The following is a 15519-nucleotide window of genomic DNA, read 5'->3' on the forward strand; positions in this document are numbered from 1 at the left end:
CATGCGTCTGTTTTCACATTCTAACAGTAGATCGTACTTTAGAATGAACGCAGCCGCACCGAAAAACATTTAATAGGAGGATGCAAGATCAGATCCGGGTTGCTCTGTTTGTAATCTTTTGTTGATAAAATACACAAGAAGTGCTTTTATTCATCGTGCTCTCATGCCCCAAACAATAGTGGCATAATAACACCAGACGAGAAAAGATCTCAGCTTCCATGACATACAAGTAAGGGCGCACGTACGGAGAATCCTGCTTTTATGTGAGAAAACAACTCTCTGTTCAGCTCCCTTAGGACGAAATATAGTCAGAGTCCAAGGCAGAAGAGTTTTCAAGAACGAAAAAGCACAATCTGGGGGAGAGAAACGAAGAAGAAAAAAAAAGGAGTGAACAATGTTGCTGTAAACATGAAGTATCTGCATGAGCTGCAGCAACGTAATCCTCAGGAGATGTAGCTGGCTGCCTTTTATCCTAACTCTCCTTTCTTCTTCTTCTTTTTTCTTGTGCCTGGATGATGGCTATATGAAATACTGAGCTCAAAGTCCTTGCTGTGACCAAAAATACCCATATCTCAGAGGATAACTCAACAGCCAAACTGTCGGTGTGTCCGTCTACAACGATGCTGGACAAAGAGAACCAAGAGGCAATCAAAATTCATAATGTCAGAGAATAAAATAAAGTAAAATAAATACATTTATAAAAAAATATATTGATCAGGTTTTTCAGAAGATTATTCCCTAAACCGAGCAGACAGGGACACACATCTTTCAAATAGTTTTGCGTTTTCCAGGTTTTTCTTTTTTTTTGCACCAATGTTTAATTCATTATTGGAAAATGGGAAAAAAATATGACATAGCTGCAAATTTACCAAAACATGTGTCGCATGTTCCAGGCAAGGAGAGCTTTAATTAGAGAAGCAGCAAAGAGGCCTGAGATAGCTCTACTGGACCTGCAGATGGCCTCAGTTCATGTGGGAGAATCTATCTATGACAACTATCAGCCATATGCTCTAATAAAAAATGTATTTTGTGGAAAATTTGCAAAAAGGAAGGCATTGTTGAAAGAAAGCCACAAAAAGTTCAGTTTAACAAACATTAGACCATCCCTACATGGTGGTGACTTTGCCATGCTGTGGGGTTGCTTTACTTCAGCAAGGGTTGAATGAAACATGGTACAAGTACAACGTACAAACAAGTAAAAAGTGTAGCTTGCATTTGTATCCAGCCCCGTTTAACCTTAAAACAAATTCTATTGCACGGTTTTAAAAAGTGGTTTCATTGATCAGAGTTGATGGACGGTGGATGGAGCTAAATACAGGAAAATCATGTAAGAATACCTTGTTAAAGGCTTAAAAAAATACTTCACAGTGATATAAAGGTTCATCTTCCAGCAGGGAAACAACCCAAAACATAATGTACAGACAGAGCTAGACGAACCAAACAAAAAGATTACGCGATCATATATAAATGAACGCCCCATTTTTTTTTTGGTGGTAAAATTTTTTTCAAAAACCATGTGATTTTTTTTCTTTGGCTTCGCAATTAGGCACTATAACAAATTAGTAGACATAAAACACTAAAACGCATCTTGAAGTTTGGTTCGGGATGAGACAAAAGATCCTAGACTTCCAAAGGTTTAACATTTTTTCTTAATCTCTGCATTCATAGTTTCAGTCAGTCACACTACCCTTTACACCCTAAAAAAATCTATATTTGTGAAGCCAAAACAGTTTTTTTTTTTTGGAGGATAAAACATGTTTAAATCAGGCCACTGTGGTGTAGTTTTCTTTACCGGAAAACAAATAACACTGGTTATTTGAGTGGGATACTTTTTTGTAGTCATTATCTTATCTGCACAGGTCGGTTAAATGATCTCAGTAAAGAGAATTAGGGAAAATTTACATGGAAAAGTTAAGGCAAGGTGAATTTATTTGTAGAGCACATTTCAGTACAAAGACAATGCAAAGTGATTTACATGATTAAAGGGAATTAAGTTGGAATAAAATGTAGAAAATTTTCAAAATAAATAATAGAAACTAAAAGCAAATATTAAAAAGGGTTGGACTACAAACTTAAACTAATGATGTTTCCATCACTAATGATGAAAAACATTTAAAGGCAATCCTAAACAAATGTGTTTTTAATCTTGATTTTAAAGAACTCCATGTTTGGTTCTGGTTCTGGGTATGCGGAGCAGACTGGAGCCAGAAGACCTTAGTGGTCTGGAGGGTTGATACGCTGATAACAAGTCTGTGATATATTTAGGGGCTAAGCAGTTCAGTAATTTATAGACTAACAGAACTATTATAAAGTCAATTCTTCAACAAAAAAAAAATTAAGTCTGTTAAGCTAACAGCGATTCAGATTAGTGTCCATTTAAGAGCAAATTTATACCATCTTAAATAACCCAAACTGCTAATATATTTTGCTTAAAAGTTTACAATAAAGCAAAACGTACTGTAGGTTTTTTTTTTCCAAGACATCGTTTTTATGGTTTAACTGTAACAAAGTGGTGCTATAAATCACAGATTTTGTCTTGCATGTAAAAATATGAGCAATGTAGTTTAATATGATGCAATAATGAACCAGAATCAGTACAAATAAAATGTGTGATTTCGGGTGTTTAAGATTATGTAAATTTGCAATAAAATTGGCTCTACTCTCTTTGCAACTCAGCCACTAAAATTACCACTATTTTTCAAAAGGGCTGAAGAAAGCTGATGTTTCAAAATTAGTCACATTCATTTTGTGGAAGGCGTGGAATGAGTTCTGGTGAAAAATAATATAAAGAGTTATTGAGAATATTACATTTTATTTAAAAAATAACAATAATGTATTTTATTTGATCAAAATATTAGTTTATGGCATTTATCAGACCTGGATGGTGGGGGAGGAACCTTTACCGTCACTTGTTTAATTTTATAAGCTGTGTGCTATGGTGTCATCTTACAAACAAAGGTATAACACGTCAAAGCAGCTTCTGACCAAAATTAGGCCATCTGTATTAATTTTGATTTCATGAGCACATAACTGTCATAAATATGCAGTAATTGAGCTCCTCGTTCCATTTTTTTTTCAAGACAACTTCACCGTCCAGTATTAATGAGTGTTTTTGACTGTGAAATAATTTAAATAAAACAAGACCAAAAAAACAAACATTGTTAATCCCTGGTACCAGCCATTCAACAGCAAGCAGTGCCCTCTGCTGCCCTTGCGACACACTGCGCCCTCCAAGCATGGCACGCCAGAAAGAAAGAGTATCGGAAAGCAGTGAGAGCTGATAAAAGATTGTCTTTAATGTTTGGCATTGTTAATGAATTCCATACCACAGCAGTTATGGGAGTAGGAAAACCACTTTTACAACCAAACACTTTTTGATCATGCTAACACCATATGTACAAGAAAGCACATTGAAAAGTGTATAAAGTATTTATATGAGAAGTATGGCAAAGACAGGCCACAGTCTAATGAATTTGTCCTTTCCCAAACACCGATTATAGATATTTATCAATTACGTTGATCTCTTGAGTACATGTATATACACAAAACAACAATAAACCTTTTTTTTTTTTTTATTTAGGGCTTCTGCGATAAATCTCAAAAAATATTTCACAATACTGCTGTATGTACAATAACAGAATGTACATTGAAAAATCCTATTTGAGTATCATTTCAGTCGCCGGTTATCCTCAAAGCCGCATATAAATCCATTCAAACTACAGCAGCCTTCTGATACCTTCTGTCAGTTTCTGTGATATGCACACACAACTGATGATCTCACATACAAAAATAGATCTCGTCTAGTCAGCTGACAACTTGATGTACAGAAACACAAAGCATCCACCTGCAAACATCAGCCAGAAAAACAAGGAATTGGTAAAATATTAGCTATATCCTTCCAACCAACAACAGGACGATAAACAGCGCAGTTTCTCCTACTTCACAACAAAAAAAAAGAACAAAATCAGCATTGTTCTCCATCTTGTTCATCTTCAGCCTTCTCCATCTTCAGAGTCAAACAACAGAAGGTGGATGAGAAAGAGCTTCAGGCAAGTCAGAAATATTAGCACAACAACAAAACAAAAAAAAAAAACAGCAATTTCAAATCAAAGCAGAATGGAACCATAGAAAAACATCATTGGGTAGATATCTGGTCTGTTTTTGTTTTCTCCTTCAGTGAGAGGACAGAGTGAAAAAATGGCTGTTGCTTAATGGTGAGAGGTCAGACTGCATTAGAGTGCACTTAAGGCAGGTAGGCGATTCCAACACCGTCAGGAGAGACCTGATAATGCCGCAGCAGCCGTGCTGGTTCAACCCTCACCGCTGACCTGACGGCAAACATAGAAGGAAAAACGCGGAGGGGAAGGTTGGTGTCCGGAGTCCAGCAGGGAGGAGCGTCGGGTTGTGAAGCGGAGTCTTCCTCCTATATTCGCCATGAACATGAAAGCCGACAGGCACGAGACGAGTTTGCCTCTGTCCTCCATTCTCCAGCAGTCGCTCATCATTCATCTCTAGATATCTCTGCCACGAGTATAAGACTAACGAACTAACGGAGACTTAAGATAAGGACTGGACTTAAAGCACTTGAACAGAAAAGTGGGATTTGCAGCTTGTGCAGTTACAAGAAGAACATCTCATCTGAATACATTCACATAGGTGTCCATACGCGTGGGTATGGATGGAACACTGGTAGCTCATGTCCAAACGGAGAGCTGCAGGCTCAGTCTTAAAGAGCTGTGATTCATGAGAGCCCAACAGCAACACGTATAACAGCGCGCCATCTGATATGATTCACTATTAAGGAGCACTTAACAGTGTTGTTTGGAAAAAAAAATGGGTTTAAGCCTTCAAAAAACACTACAATGTAGCAAATTTGTCAAAATAATGATTCATATATATGAAGCGTTTAAACAAGAGAAGTCACTCCACTGTGAGTAATAGTTTGTTTGCTGTGAAAAAATGACATGAAAAGCAAAATCAAGGGTCGCTCAGAGCTAATACTGCACCATAGATCATGTTTGTTGCAATGTTCCACGAAAAAACTGTTGAGTCATATAATTGTCAAATGAAAAAACATGCTCACAGACGAATTGTACAGCTGTGTACAATCAATATCAATTTTTGAACAGTTAGTTTGTGTTATTGTTCTGTAGCTTCTTCTTTGAATCCGGCCTGAGAGGCCGTGTGGAGTGGTGAAGGTAGTTTTGAGCCTCAGACTGCAGCTTTGGCGGAGTCTAAGCTCCTTCCCATCCCTTCATGTGCACTGGCGACAAAATACACGGTGACAGGGATCAATCCCAAAAAACACGCACATGCTTTCACACGAGACGCTCTGTTACTGCTCTCATGGCTCAGTGCAGATGAAGAGATAAAGACAAGATCTCTCTGACTGTATCCATCTGGAGACTCCCCCCGCCCCCCTCATTGGTTCTCCTCGTGCTCCTCACTGATGCACTGCTCCCAGGGGTGTTTTCCCGGGTCCTCCCTGTGGCCGTGGGGGGAGTGGAAGATCCTGCGGGGCAGCGGGATGGGCTGCGGCGTCAACTCCTCCTCGGGGATGCAGCCCTCTCTCAGGTAGGGTTTGGGGGGCACGGCTGGAGGCTGCGGCCTGCGGTAAGGAATGTGATGCGGGACGTGAGTGGGAACGTGGTGGTGCGAGGCCGGGCCGTGGGAGTGGCTCTCAAGCCCAGGGTGGGCGTGCGGGTGACTGTGTGGGTGTTGGTGGGCGTGCGGGTGTGAAGCAGGGTGGCGATAATGAAAAGGCCGAACTGGGTCCATGGAGTCGATTTCTGTGCCACCGTAGTGGATGTGGAGGTAAGGAGAAGGCATGTACTCATCAGGAGGGGACCACAGGTGGCTGGGAAGGGGCTCCAAGGCGTCATTCCTGATGGGGCCGGGATCAGGATACTGGCCGCCAAAGTTACTCTCGCTAAGAGATGAGACGCCACTGCTGGCGCTGCCTGACAGAGTAGAGTTACTTCCACCTAAAGCTGACTGAGGACTGGTTGGGGAGCCGGGGATAGGGTGGAGTGGAGACTGGAGAGACAAATACAGCAGCTGTCAGGAGTGACGTTCTTTTAGGAGTGCTGCATAACAAGAATGTCCCTTTTAAAGTTCCAGACTTTTCCACACTCAAATATATAGATTTTTTTTCTTCTCTACATCATACATCAGAACTCTCAATAAAATGGTTCCCTCTGTGAAAAGAGCAAGTGGCCATTAAATAATCAAAAGCGCACAATGGAGTAATAAATATAAATTGAGTATAAAATATTTACATAAAGACACCTCCTCTTCTTCCATTGGCTTTTGCCTTTCAGGGATCGCCACGGCGACTCATCTGTCTCCATCTAATCCTATCTTCTGCAACTTCTTCTCTCACACCAACTTATGTCTTATTTCACTCCATCCATAAATCTCCTCTTTAGTCTTCCTCTAGGCCTCCTGTCTGCCAGTTCCCTCCTCGGCATCCTTCTATCGATGTACTCACTATCCCTCCCCTGTACATAGCCAGACATCTCAGTCTGGCCTTTCTGGCTTCATCTCTAAAAAACATCTACCATGAGCTGTTCCTCTGATGTAATTCATCCTGATCCTATCCATCCTTGTCACTCGCAAAGAGAACTTCAACATTGCCGTCTCTGCTACCTCCAGCTCTGCCTCCTTTCTCTAAACCAGACAACATTCCTGGTCTCACCACAGTCTTGGTACCTTTCCATTCATGCTTGCAGATACTCTTGTGATCACACAAAACACCTGACACTTTTCTTTCTCCCTTTTTCAACATGCTTGCACATGTTTCTTCATCTATTTTCTGCACTCATCGTTGCTCTGGACGGATGACCCTAAGTACTCTTAAAATCATCCACCTACTTTATATCTGCTCTATGTAACCTCATGGCTCCACTTGGATCCCTCTCATTCACATACAGGCATTCTGTCTTGCTAAGGCTAACGTTCATTCCTCTTTTTTCCAGGACAAAACTTCCATCTCTCTGTTTTCCTCCACCTGTTCACTGCTCTCACAACAGATCACAGTGTCATCTGCAAACATCATAGTCCATGGAGATTCCTGTCTATCCTCATCTGTCAACCTGTCCATCACCAGAGCAAACAAGAAGGCGCTCAGAGCCGATCCTTGATGCAGTTCCACTTCTACCTGAGCTCTAATGTCACGCCTACAGCACACCTCAATCCCCGTCATACAGCTCTCACACATATCCGTCACCACTCTAAAATATGTCTCTGCTACTCCCGATTTCCTCATACAATACCGTAGCCCCTCTCTCAGCACCGTGTCATATGCTTTCTCTAACTCTACAAGAACACAATGCAGCTCCTTCTGACTCTCTCTGTACTTCTCCATTGTCATCCTCAAAGTAAATACTGCATCTGTAGGACTGTTTCTTGGCATGAAACCACACTGCTGCTCACAGATGCTCACATCTGACCTCAGCCTTGCATCCACTGCGCTTTCACACAACCTAATTTCATGACTCATCAACTTTATTCCTCTATAGTCGCTACAACTTTGCATATCTCCCTTGTTCTTGAAAATTGGTACCAAAACACTTCTCCATTCGTCAGGCATCTTCTTGCCCTCAAAGATCTCATTGAGCAGCCTAATCAAAAACTCTACCTCTGGCTCTACTCGACACTCCCCGACCACCACGGGTCTATCATTAGTACCGACTGGCTTCCCACTCTTCATCCATTTCAAAGTCTTCCTTACTTTCTCAATATTAATCGTTAGCACTTCCCCATCCAGAATGGTAACTTCTGGTCTTTGTTTTTTTTTTTTATCAACTCTTCAAAGTGCTCCTTCCATCTGCTAACACCAATCTGTACATTTCCATCTTGATCCTTAATCACCCTAACCTCCTGAACATACTTCCCGTCTCCCTGCTTCGCCAACCTGTAAAAAATCCTTATCGTCCTCCTTACTGTCAAACCTATCATAAAGGTCACTGTAATCCCTTAGTTAGGCCTTAGGTGTCTCTACCTTACGTTTACACTGCGTCTCCCTGGCCTGCGGGTGACTCTCTTCAGTCCTCATAGTGTCCAACTTCTTCTTAGCTGATCTCTTTCTCTGAACACACTGCTAAACCTTCTCATTTTACCAGCAGGTCATGTTGTCAACTTTCTTCCAGAAGTGCTCCCCTACCTGTCTCTCTCATAGCATTAGGTGTAGTTTTCAAGTCATCTGGAAGCACCTCATGCCCAACCAGAGCCTGTCTCTATCCCTTCAGTGTCCACCACTTTGTCCTCTGCTTTGCCTTTGTCCTCTTCACTGTCCTCACCATCGGAGTCATTCTACAAACCATCATCCTCTGCTGTCTGGCAGCACTCTAACCAACCACTACCTTACAGTCACTAAGTTCCTTTATGTTACATCATTTACATAAGATGTAATCCACTGGTGTGCTCCTACCTCCACTCTTGTAAGTCACCCAGTATTGTGGAAAATTATATTCACTACAGCCATATCCATCCTCTTTGTAAAGTCTTCCAACATTTGTGCTTCTGCACTGCTGTTCTAGACACATGCACACCACTTCTTCGTCACCTCTGTTCCTAGATCCCACTTTTCCATCGAAATCTGCACCAATCATCACTCTCTCACCTCTGGGGATATTCTGCATCAATTCATCTAACTCACTCCAGAATTTCTCCTTTTCCTCAAAATCACACCCCACCTGTGGGCCATAATCACTACAGGATTGAACATCACACCTTCAATTTCTAGCTTCAGACTCATTATCCCACCAGACTTTCTTTTTACCTCCAGAACATTCCTGACAAACTCCTCCTTCAATATGTCTCCTACAACTTCTCTTCCCACCCACACCGTGGTTGAACAGCTTAGATCGTGTTCCAAAGCCTATAGCTTTGCTACCTTTCCATCTGGTCTCCTGAACACATCGTATGTCCACACTTTCCTCCTCTGCATCACGTCTGCCAAATCTCTAGATTTTAATGTCATAGTCCCAACATTCAAAATCCCCACTCTTACTCTTCCACTTCTGCCTTTTCTGTCCTCTCTCTGCCTACGGACACGTCTTCCTCCTGTTCTTCTTTGCAGACCAACAGTAGCTTTAAATAAATTATACCAAAAGATAAAAAAAAGCATAAAACTAAAATTTTAAATCTATTTAAAACATATAAATGTTTTAAAAGAAGATTAAAAAAGAAAAGAAAATTAGTAAAATAGGACCTATCATGTTTTAATGTTCAAAAATGCCTTCTTCTTATCATCTGGGCACTAAAATCAGACATTTTCCTGCTAATAAAACAGCTGATTTAAATGACAGGGTCATTAAAAGGGGCTCCTACAGAACTTGTTGAAGAGCCTAGAGGTGATTTTAACTATTTGAATCAGATGTGTTGGTGCAGGGACACATCTGAATTATGACACCAGCCTCCAAGGGCTAGAAATGCGCTCCCTTTCAAGCACCAACACGTCCCACCTACTGCACGCATTTGGATTCTAAAGCAAAAATCCAAAAATCTTCTATGGAGATACCTTTCGGAGAGACCGAACTGGCAGGGCAGGAGGAGGGTCGCTGTTTTGGTGGTGAAATGCATCACAGTGCATCATGAAATGACCTGGAAAGAAAATTATGTATTTAAGAAGAAATCATGTTGACGTGAAGAAAAACATCATCTCCGAGGGCTTTTCTAAACTCGACGAGTTCGGTATTGGCTGGCAACAAGTGCAGCAGACAGAATATTAAATTACAGCTGAAAACAAGATGTTAAAAGCTCAAATTCTGAGGTGCGATGCTGAAGTACCTGACGGGAAGGACCTGGGTGGAACAGGGGGCATGATCACTCCTCCAGTCGGCACATAGTTCATCTGTTCCCGGTTCTCTCCATCCAGACTCCAGTTGCTGGAAGCATTGGAAAAGACTGCAGGACGAACCGCATGAAGTTCATCACATGTGAGTAAACACCTCACCAACACCTCAGGTGTGTATTAAGATTGTTTCAGAGTTACCTTTCTCTGGTAGATTCATGTGAGGATCAGCACAAGGCTTACAGGGGCTAACTTGCTGAAGTAAGGCACGCTGCATGTGGTTATTCTGCTGCAAAGATGAGAAATTCAAATTCAGGATTTATCTTCTTAGGTATTAGGATTAGCAGTGTTTGTAACACATAGCATTTTAGTATAGTGTCGATCGTCCATGCCTGTCCATTCTCTGCCACGTTGTAATACATAGAGTTGTTGGCTCTCTCGCGATGAGACGGCAGAAGCATCATCACTTCTCGGTTGTGTTTGGCCTTATCGGGCAGAGACGGAGAGCCTGCGCAGAAAATAGCCAAAATAGTTCAGCTGCTTATCTCTACGAAAGCCAGGAAAGTACAATTACCCTGTTGTTCCAAGGTTTCCGTGAGTTATACTGTATGGATTAACTCAATTTTAAACAATCTTTATTTCATTTATTTAAAAGCGGTGGCCATTTTTGATGTGAGCAATATGGCTGTTCAGTAGAAACATGCAAAAAACTATTACAACAAAAGGGTTGCTCGTCCAAGGCTGCCATAAGCACCTCTGATTCAAAAATATATAAGATGTTTGAGAAAGACATCTGTGAGGCAATAACTTTTCTTGCATGACTTTCTGCATCTGTTGCTCTCACCTCTGGCACTTGACGGAGCGGAGTTTATGATCTGGGAGGAGTTGGAGCGGATTGAGCTCAAGCTAGAGGAGGACGGGCTCGGCTGAAAAACAATTATATTCTCAAAGTTAGTAAAAAAACTGTACATAAAAAAAAACTACATCAGGTTATATGCATTAATATAGCAGACACTGATGAGTAAATTCCACTTGTAACTTCAGCAAGATTAAAAAAGACTTACCTGCATGTGCATCGCCTCCTCTGGGTGCTCCCCCATCAGGCCGTCGGTCATGATGACAAGGTTTCCTGCCTCACTCGATGTGTGAGAGGACAGGGAGGAGGACGAGTGACGGATTGAGCCTTGCAAATTCAGAGGGCTGCAGGACAAAGATGTTGTTGGACACCATAAAACATATTTGCTGTAAATGCTGCTGTTCTTCAGACCTTCCTATCACGTCCTAAAGCTTCATTGCATTCCTTTATCGAAATCTGAGAAACTCTGATCTTTAAAAAGTAGTCACATATGGCTGATTAAATATACAGATTTCTTCAATTTAAATTGTTTTTACATTTCAGGTTCAGTTTTAAAGTTGTAAAATAATTAAGGAAATTGTTTTCTTTTGGAGCAATCCCTGGATTAATAATTGGGGAACCGTTTGATTTTCAAAAAGCCAGGCAACAACGTCCACTGTCAAGTCTGGGTTACATTTAGCTCTGCAGCAAAACTTATGGGATACAAGCCTGAAGGACTGACCTGTGTCTGTGGATCAGCCGGATGCTCTCAGGGCTCATGTGGTTGTGCGAGGAAAGGATGCCTCTGGGAGAATTGACCCCTGGACAGCCTGCAGGGCCAAATCGATCCATGCTGGGCACACACTGCTGGGACCCAATCACATACTACTCTGAATATTTATACTGTTCACGTAACACAATGATCATAAAACATGCCGGATGCTAAGTGTCCATGACCCAGCACAAAGCCCAGACTGAACACAAAATAGACACACAATGAAAGTCCCTTAAAGCTAAAATATAATAAATCATGACAACTTGACATCACCCATCTTTTTTTTATATTTTGTCATGATACAACCACTAACTTCAATGCCTTAAAGTTTTTCCCCAACATGCAAAAGGTACGTGTGGCAGAAAACTAAAGAGACTACGCAGAAGTCTGAGCACATCATCCCACAGTGGTGGACGCAGCATCATCCTATTAGGAATGCTTCTCTTAAGTTTAGATTAAAGTGTATTTAAATGCCGGAATGGCCCAGTCAAAACCTAAAATTAGTTGGAAATGTGTGGCAAGACTTGAAAACTACACTTGTTCCTTATCCATTCTGACAGAGGACGACCTTTTTTGGTGGAAAAACATTAACAAATTTTAGTCTATCGATGTGCAAAGATTGTAAAAAAAAATACCTCAAAAGATTTGTGGCTGCACACGTAGAGACAGTATTGACTCAGGGAGGCTGAATGAATATGCAAGCCACACTTTTCAGATTTTAACGGGAAAAGATTTTTGAAAACCACTGGTATCGTTTCTTTCCACTTAATAATTAAAACAAAGTACATTCAAGTTTGTTTCCAAATAAATGTGGAAAGGTTTATTGACGTGCAAATCATTGCAAAGCAAGTTATGTCCAGGACACACTTACAAAAGGAACATAAAACCCAGAGTCATGGCAGTGCATACTCACATGGTGTAAACCTGTCCTCATCATGTGGAACTGGTCCACGAGCTTTTTGTGCAGAGGACGCATTTCTGGATGCACCAGCTTCTCGTGAACTGCCAGCCCCACTCCAAGAATGTGCACCTGACATCAGAAAAAAAAACACAAAAACAAGATGTTTACCAAAATATGTTTCCACTTCCAAAGCATTTCAAAATCTACTGAAGTCTTTCAATTGAGTCGGACCAGCTCCTGCATGAGATCCTTCAAATGCGTGATTCTCTCTGTGTCCTCGGGGTGGCTGCTGATGTAGTCCTTATCGAAGAAGGCCTGTCGCAGAGAATCAAACAAAAGATAAGGATTTCTCACGACAGCAGCTCGGCACTCATCGTTTTTTTTACACTCGTCTCCCCGCCGCTCTGCCCTAAAGCGCTACCTCCTGATATCTGGCGATGCCTCCGTTCACAGCAGCATCTATGACGCCATTGAGACACATGCTGAGCGGGTTGATGTTGCCGTGGTGCTGCCTGTGTTGGTACTGGCTGATCAAAGTCCGCAGCTCCTGGGTCTTATTCTCCACGACATAAATGGCATTCTCGAGCGGGCTCACCTCCACCTGAAAGCACAGATAAAGTAGATATTAAATGTGGCAAGGTGTGGGAACGAAGCAATGCATCACGTGATCGATGTGAGCTCACCAGTTCTCTCCTTTCCACTTCTGCCCAGCGGGCGATCCCAGGGAGAGGGCGAGCCAGGATCAGGGTTGTTCTCTCAATCCACAGACTCTGTTGAAGATGCAGATAAATCGCTGAGGTTATTCTAACACCATCTACTGATATTAGTAAAAGCCAGTGGGCATCTGACTGTGTATTACAGATAAAAAAAATAAATAAAAAAAACTGGCAGACAGAAACACAGTTCTAGACTGCTGACCTACATGCTCAACAGGGTTTGATCTTAAATCTGGGTTACTGTGTCACAGAATAACTACACTAATATGCATAAACAACTCTCCTACAAAATAAAACCCCAGGGCTGTTTTTTTTTTTTTCCTTTTACATTTCAGCTGTAGTAGACAACATTGCAGGGTTTGGATAGATATCATAGACGAATAACTCTTAAATAATTTAATGAAAGCAGCTAAGATCTTTCCGTTTTCTGGGGGAGCCTGCCTACTTGTGTTATGTACTGCTGTGTTATAAGTCTTGTGAGTATTCTTGTTATGTTTTACACATTAAAAGTCACTACTTTTAATGTGACAAGGCTACTCCAGCATTTCTGACCAAAATAGGTGTGCTGAGGCTATTCAGATACTACAGATGGGGTAGCGTTGTTCCAACAACATTAAAACTAGGTCAGTTTGGAGATCTAATCTAGCGTATGCATCCTCACAATTTTTCACACGCCTTGGTTCAAACCTCCATGCAGAAGCCTGGGGTCTTTCTGCATGGAGTTTGCATGCTCTCCCTGTGCATGTGTGTGCTCTCTCTGAGTGCTCCAGCTTCCTGCCACAGTCCAAATACATGACCGTTTGATAAACTGCACTCTCTAGATTCCCTTAGGCGTGAGTGTGTGCGTGCATGGTTGTTTGCCCTGCGTCTCTCCTGTGATGGACTGGCAACCTGTGCCAGCAGGAAAAAGATAATGGAGGGAAGGTTTCAATTAAGTTACTTTAATTGATGATTTTACACATCTTGCACCTAGTTAAAGTATATACTGAAGGTGTCTATATGATTGGATTGGATAGCCATGAACTGGACTGGCTTGGTTGTATATTTGATTATAATGACATTAACTGTGCTTGTTTGTGTTAGGTGACATTCCCTGTGAACGGATGCTACATAAATGAACTGAATTAGATCGTTTTTAATTGTACTGCACAAATAAACTTTGTCCTGAGTTATCAAATTTTCACTCTTGGACATTACGTTAATGAAGCTGTCTTTAACTTTTAAATGCTGAATAAAAATATGCAGCAAAGTGTGTCTCCAAGGTGCATATCTTGAATGCCTGGTATCATAGTCGTATATCGGAGAAACATTGAAGACTGACCTCTGGTTTATTCTACGTGATGAAAAAACATTTGCGTGGCTGCTGCTGTGGCCACCAGGGGGCATTACACCAGCCTAAACCACTTGAGACGTTGGCCGCTGCTGCTTTAATTACCTGCTGTTTCAACACTTGGATCCATTTCAAGTGTTAAAAGGCTATTGTGTTTTTGAACAGAGACTGCACTGAGCTGAGCTGAGAGCATAAAAGCTGGCTCATCATACCCTGAACTCATTCTCCCGGTCCTTAGGCCCCTTGTGGAAAGGCCTGTCATAGTGGAAGCGACTGACGTTGTTTATGCGATAGAAACTCTTGATCCTCTCAGGCACACGCTCCAGCTGAGGCACATCAGAGATGTCTGAAACTGGAGTCACTGCGTAAATCTGCAGGTCTAGGGAAAGCAGGCGTCAAGGAAGAGACAAACGAGTCAGATGCAGGTACAGAGGAGGGAGAAGAAATGGAAAATGCTTGAAGAACACGTTTGGTTTTACTGTCTCGCTCCAGGAGAACAATGACAGATTGAGGTTTAGTGTTTCTATTCACTATACATCATTATTCAGTCATCCTCAACTACTCCTTTCAGTTAAAAATACTAGCAGGCATGTCATCAGGATACATTGGGCGTCGCTCTGCAGGATGGTGTCGTCTGGTTGGTTTGTGTGCTGCATTGCAATGGCTTGTGGAAATTCCCCCAGCATCCTTTGCTGGAAGTCCTCGAGCCGTTCATAGTCATAACCGCGGCAGACGAATTCCTTGTTCTGCAGAGAAAAAGACGGAAGATATCATGAGATCGAAACTAACACAAACCCTGTAGCCCTGACTATGTTTAAAAGCTGCTACACATGACTGCTGGACTCTAAGTAAACTTTAGATTATCCTTCTTACTGTTTCAGCACCGACAGCGCAGGCTGCTGTGAATAGCATTACTCTCTAATTAAGCTTTTTACTATGAAACGATAAACGCCTGAGAGACACCGCTGTGTGATTCCCGGGGTGTGAATGACTCTGGAAGAGATTTATTTTTCAAAGCTTGCTTTTAACATTACACTAACATAATATGATCCACTATACACTGAGGTTGTAGTTTTAAAGTAAAAAGAGGCTTGTTACAGCTCCAGCAACATGAAGCGATGTAGTTGCTATTAATGTTTTCATCCACCAAATCTAAAATGATGACT

General features: G+C 41.6%; 1 protein-coding gene across 5 annotated transcripts in view; it reads right to left on the reverse strand.

The window, feature by feature from the left end:
- Nucleotides 1-3274: 3274 nt before the first annotated feature.
- The window catches only part of LOC105926120 (dedicator of cytokinesis protein 3), a 73517-nt gene continuing 61272 nt past the window's right edge, over nt 3275-15519 (reverse strand). Inside the window, exons 41-54 of one of the 5 annotated variants that reach the window (XM_012862333.3) lie at nt 14958-15099; nt 14566-14732; nt 12991-13077; nt 12729-12908; nt 12539-12622; nt 12320-12436; nt 11374-11495; nt 10861-10996; nt 10641-10722; nt 10189-10304; nt 9998-10085; nt 9793-9909; nt 9524-9606; nt 3275-6036 (exon numbers count right to left, since the gene is read on the reverse strand). In XM_012862333.3, coding sequence (XP_012717787.2) covers nt 5422-6036; nt 9524-9606; nt 9793-9909; nt 9998-10085; nt 10189-10304; nt 10641-10722; nt 10861-10996; nt 11374-11495; nt 12320-12436; nt 12539-12622; nt 12729-12908; nt 12991-13077; nt 14566-14732; nt 14958-15099 — 2136 coding nt within the window. In that variant the 3' untranslated portion in view covers nt 3275-5421. Of the gene's footprint in view, nt 6037-9523; nt 9607-9792; nt 9910-9997; nt 10086-10188; nt 10305-10640; nt 10723-10860; nt 10997-11373; nt 11517-12319; nt 12437-12538; nt 12623-12728; nt 12909-12990; nt 13078-14565; nt 14733-14957; nt 15100-15519 lie in introns of all 5 variants that reach the window. The other 4 variants (XM_012862331.3, XM_036132764.1, XM_012862330.3 and 1 more) reach the window with 4 other exon arrangements.

The sequence above is a fragment of the Fundulus heteroclitus genome, unplaced genomic scaffold (assembly GCF_011125445.2).
Source record: "Fundulus heteroclitus isolate FHET01 unplaced genomic scaffold, MU-UCD_Fhet_4.1 scaffold_54, whole genome shotgun sequence".
Classification (NCBI taxonomy): Eukaryota; Metazoa; Chordata; class Actinopteri; order Cyprinodontiformes; family Fundulidae; genus Fundulus; species Fundulus heteroclitus.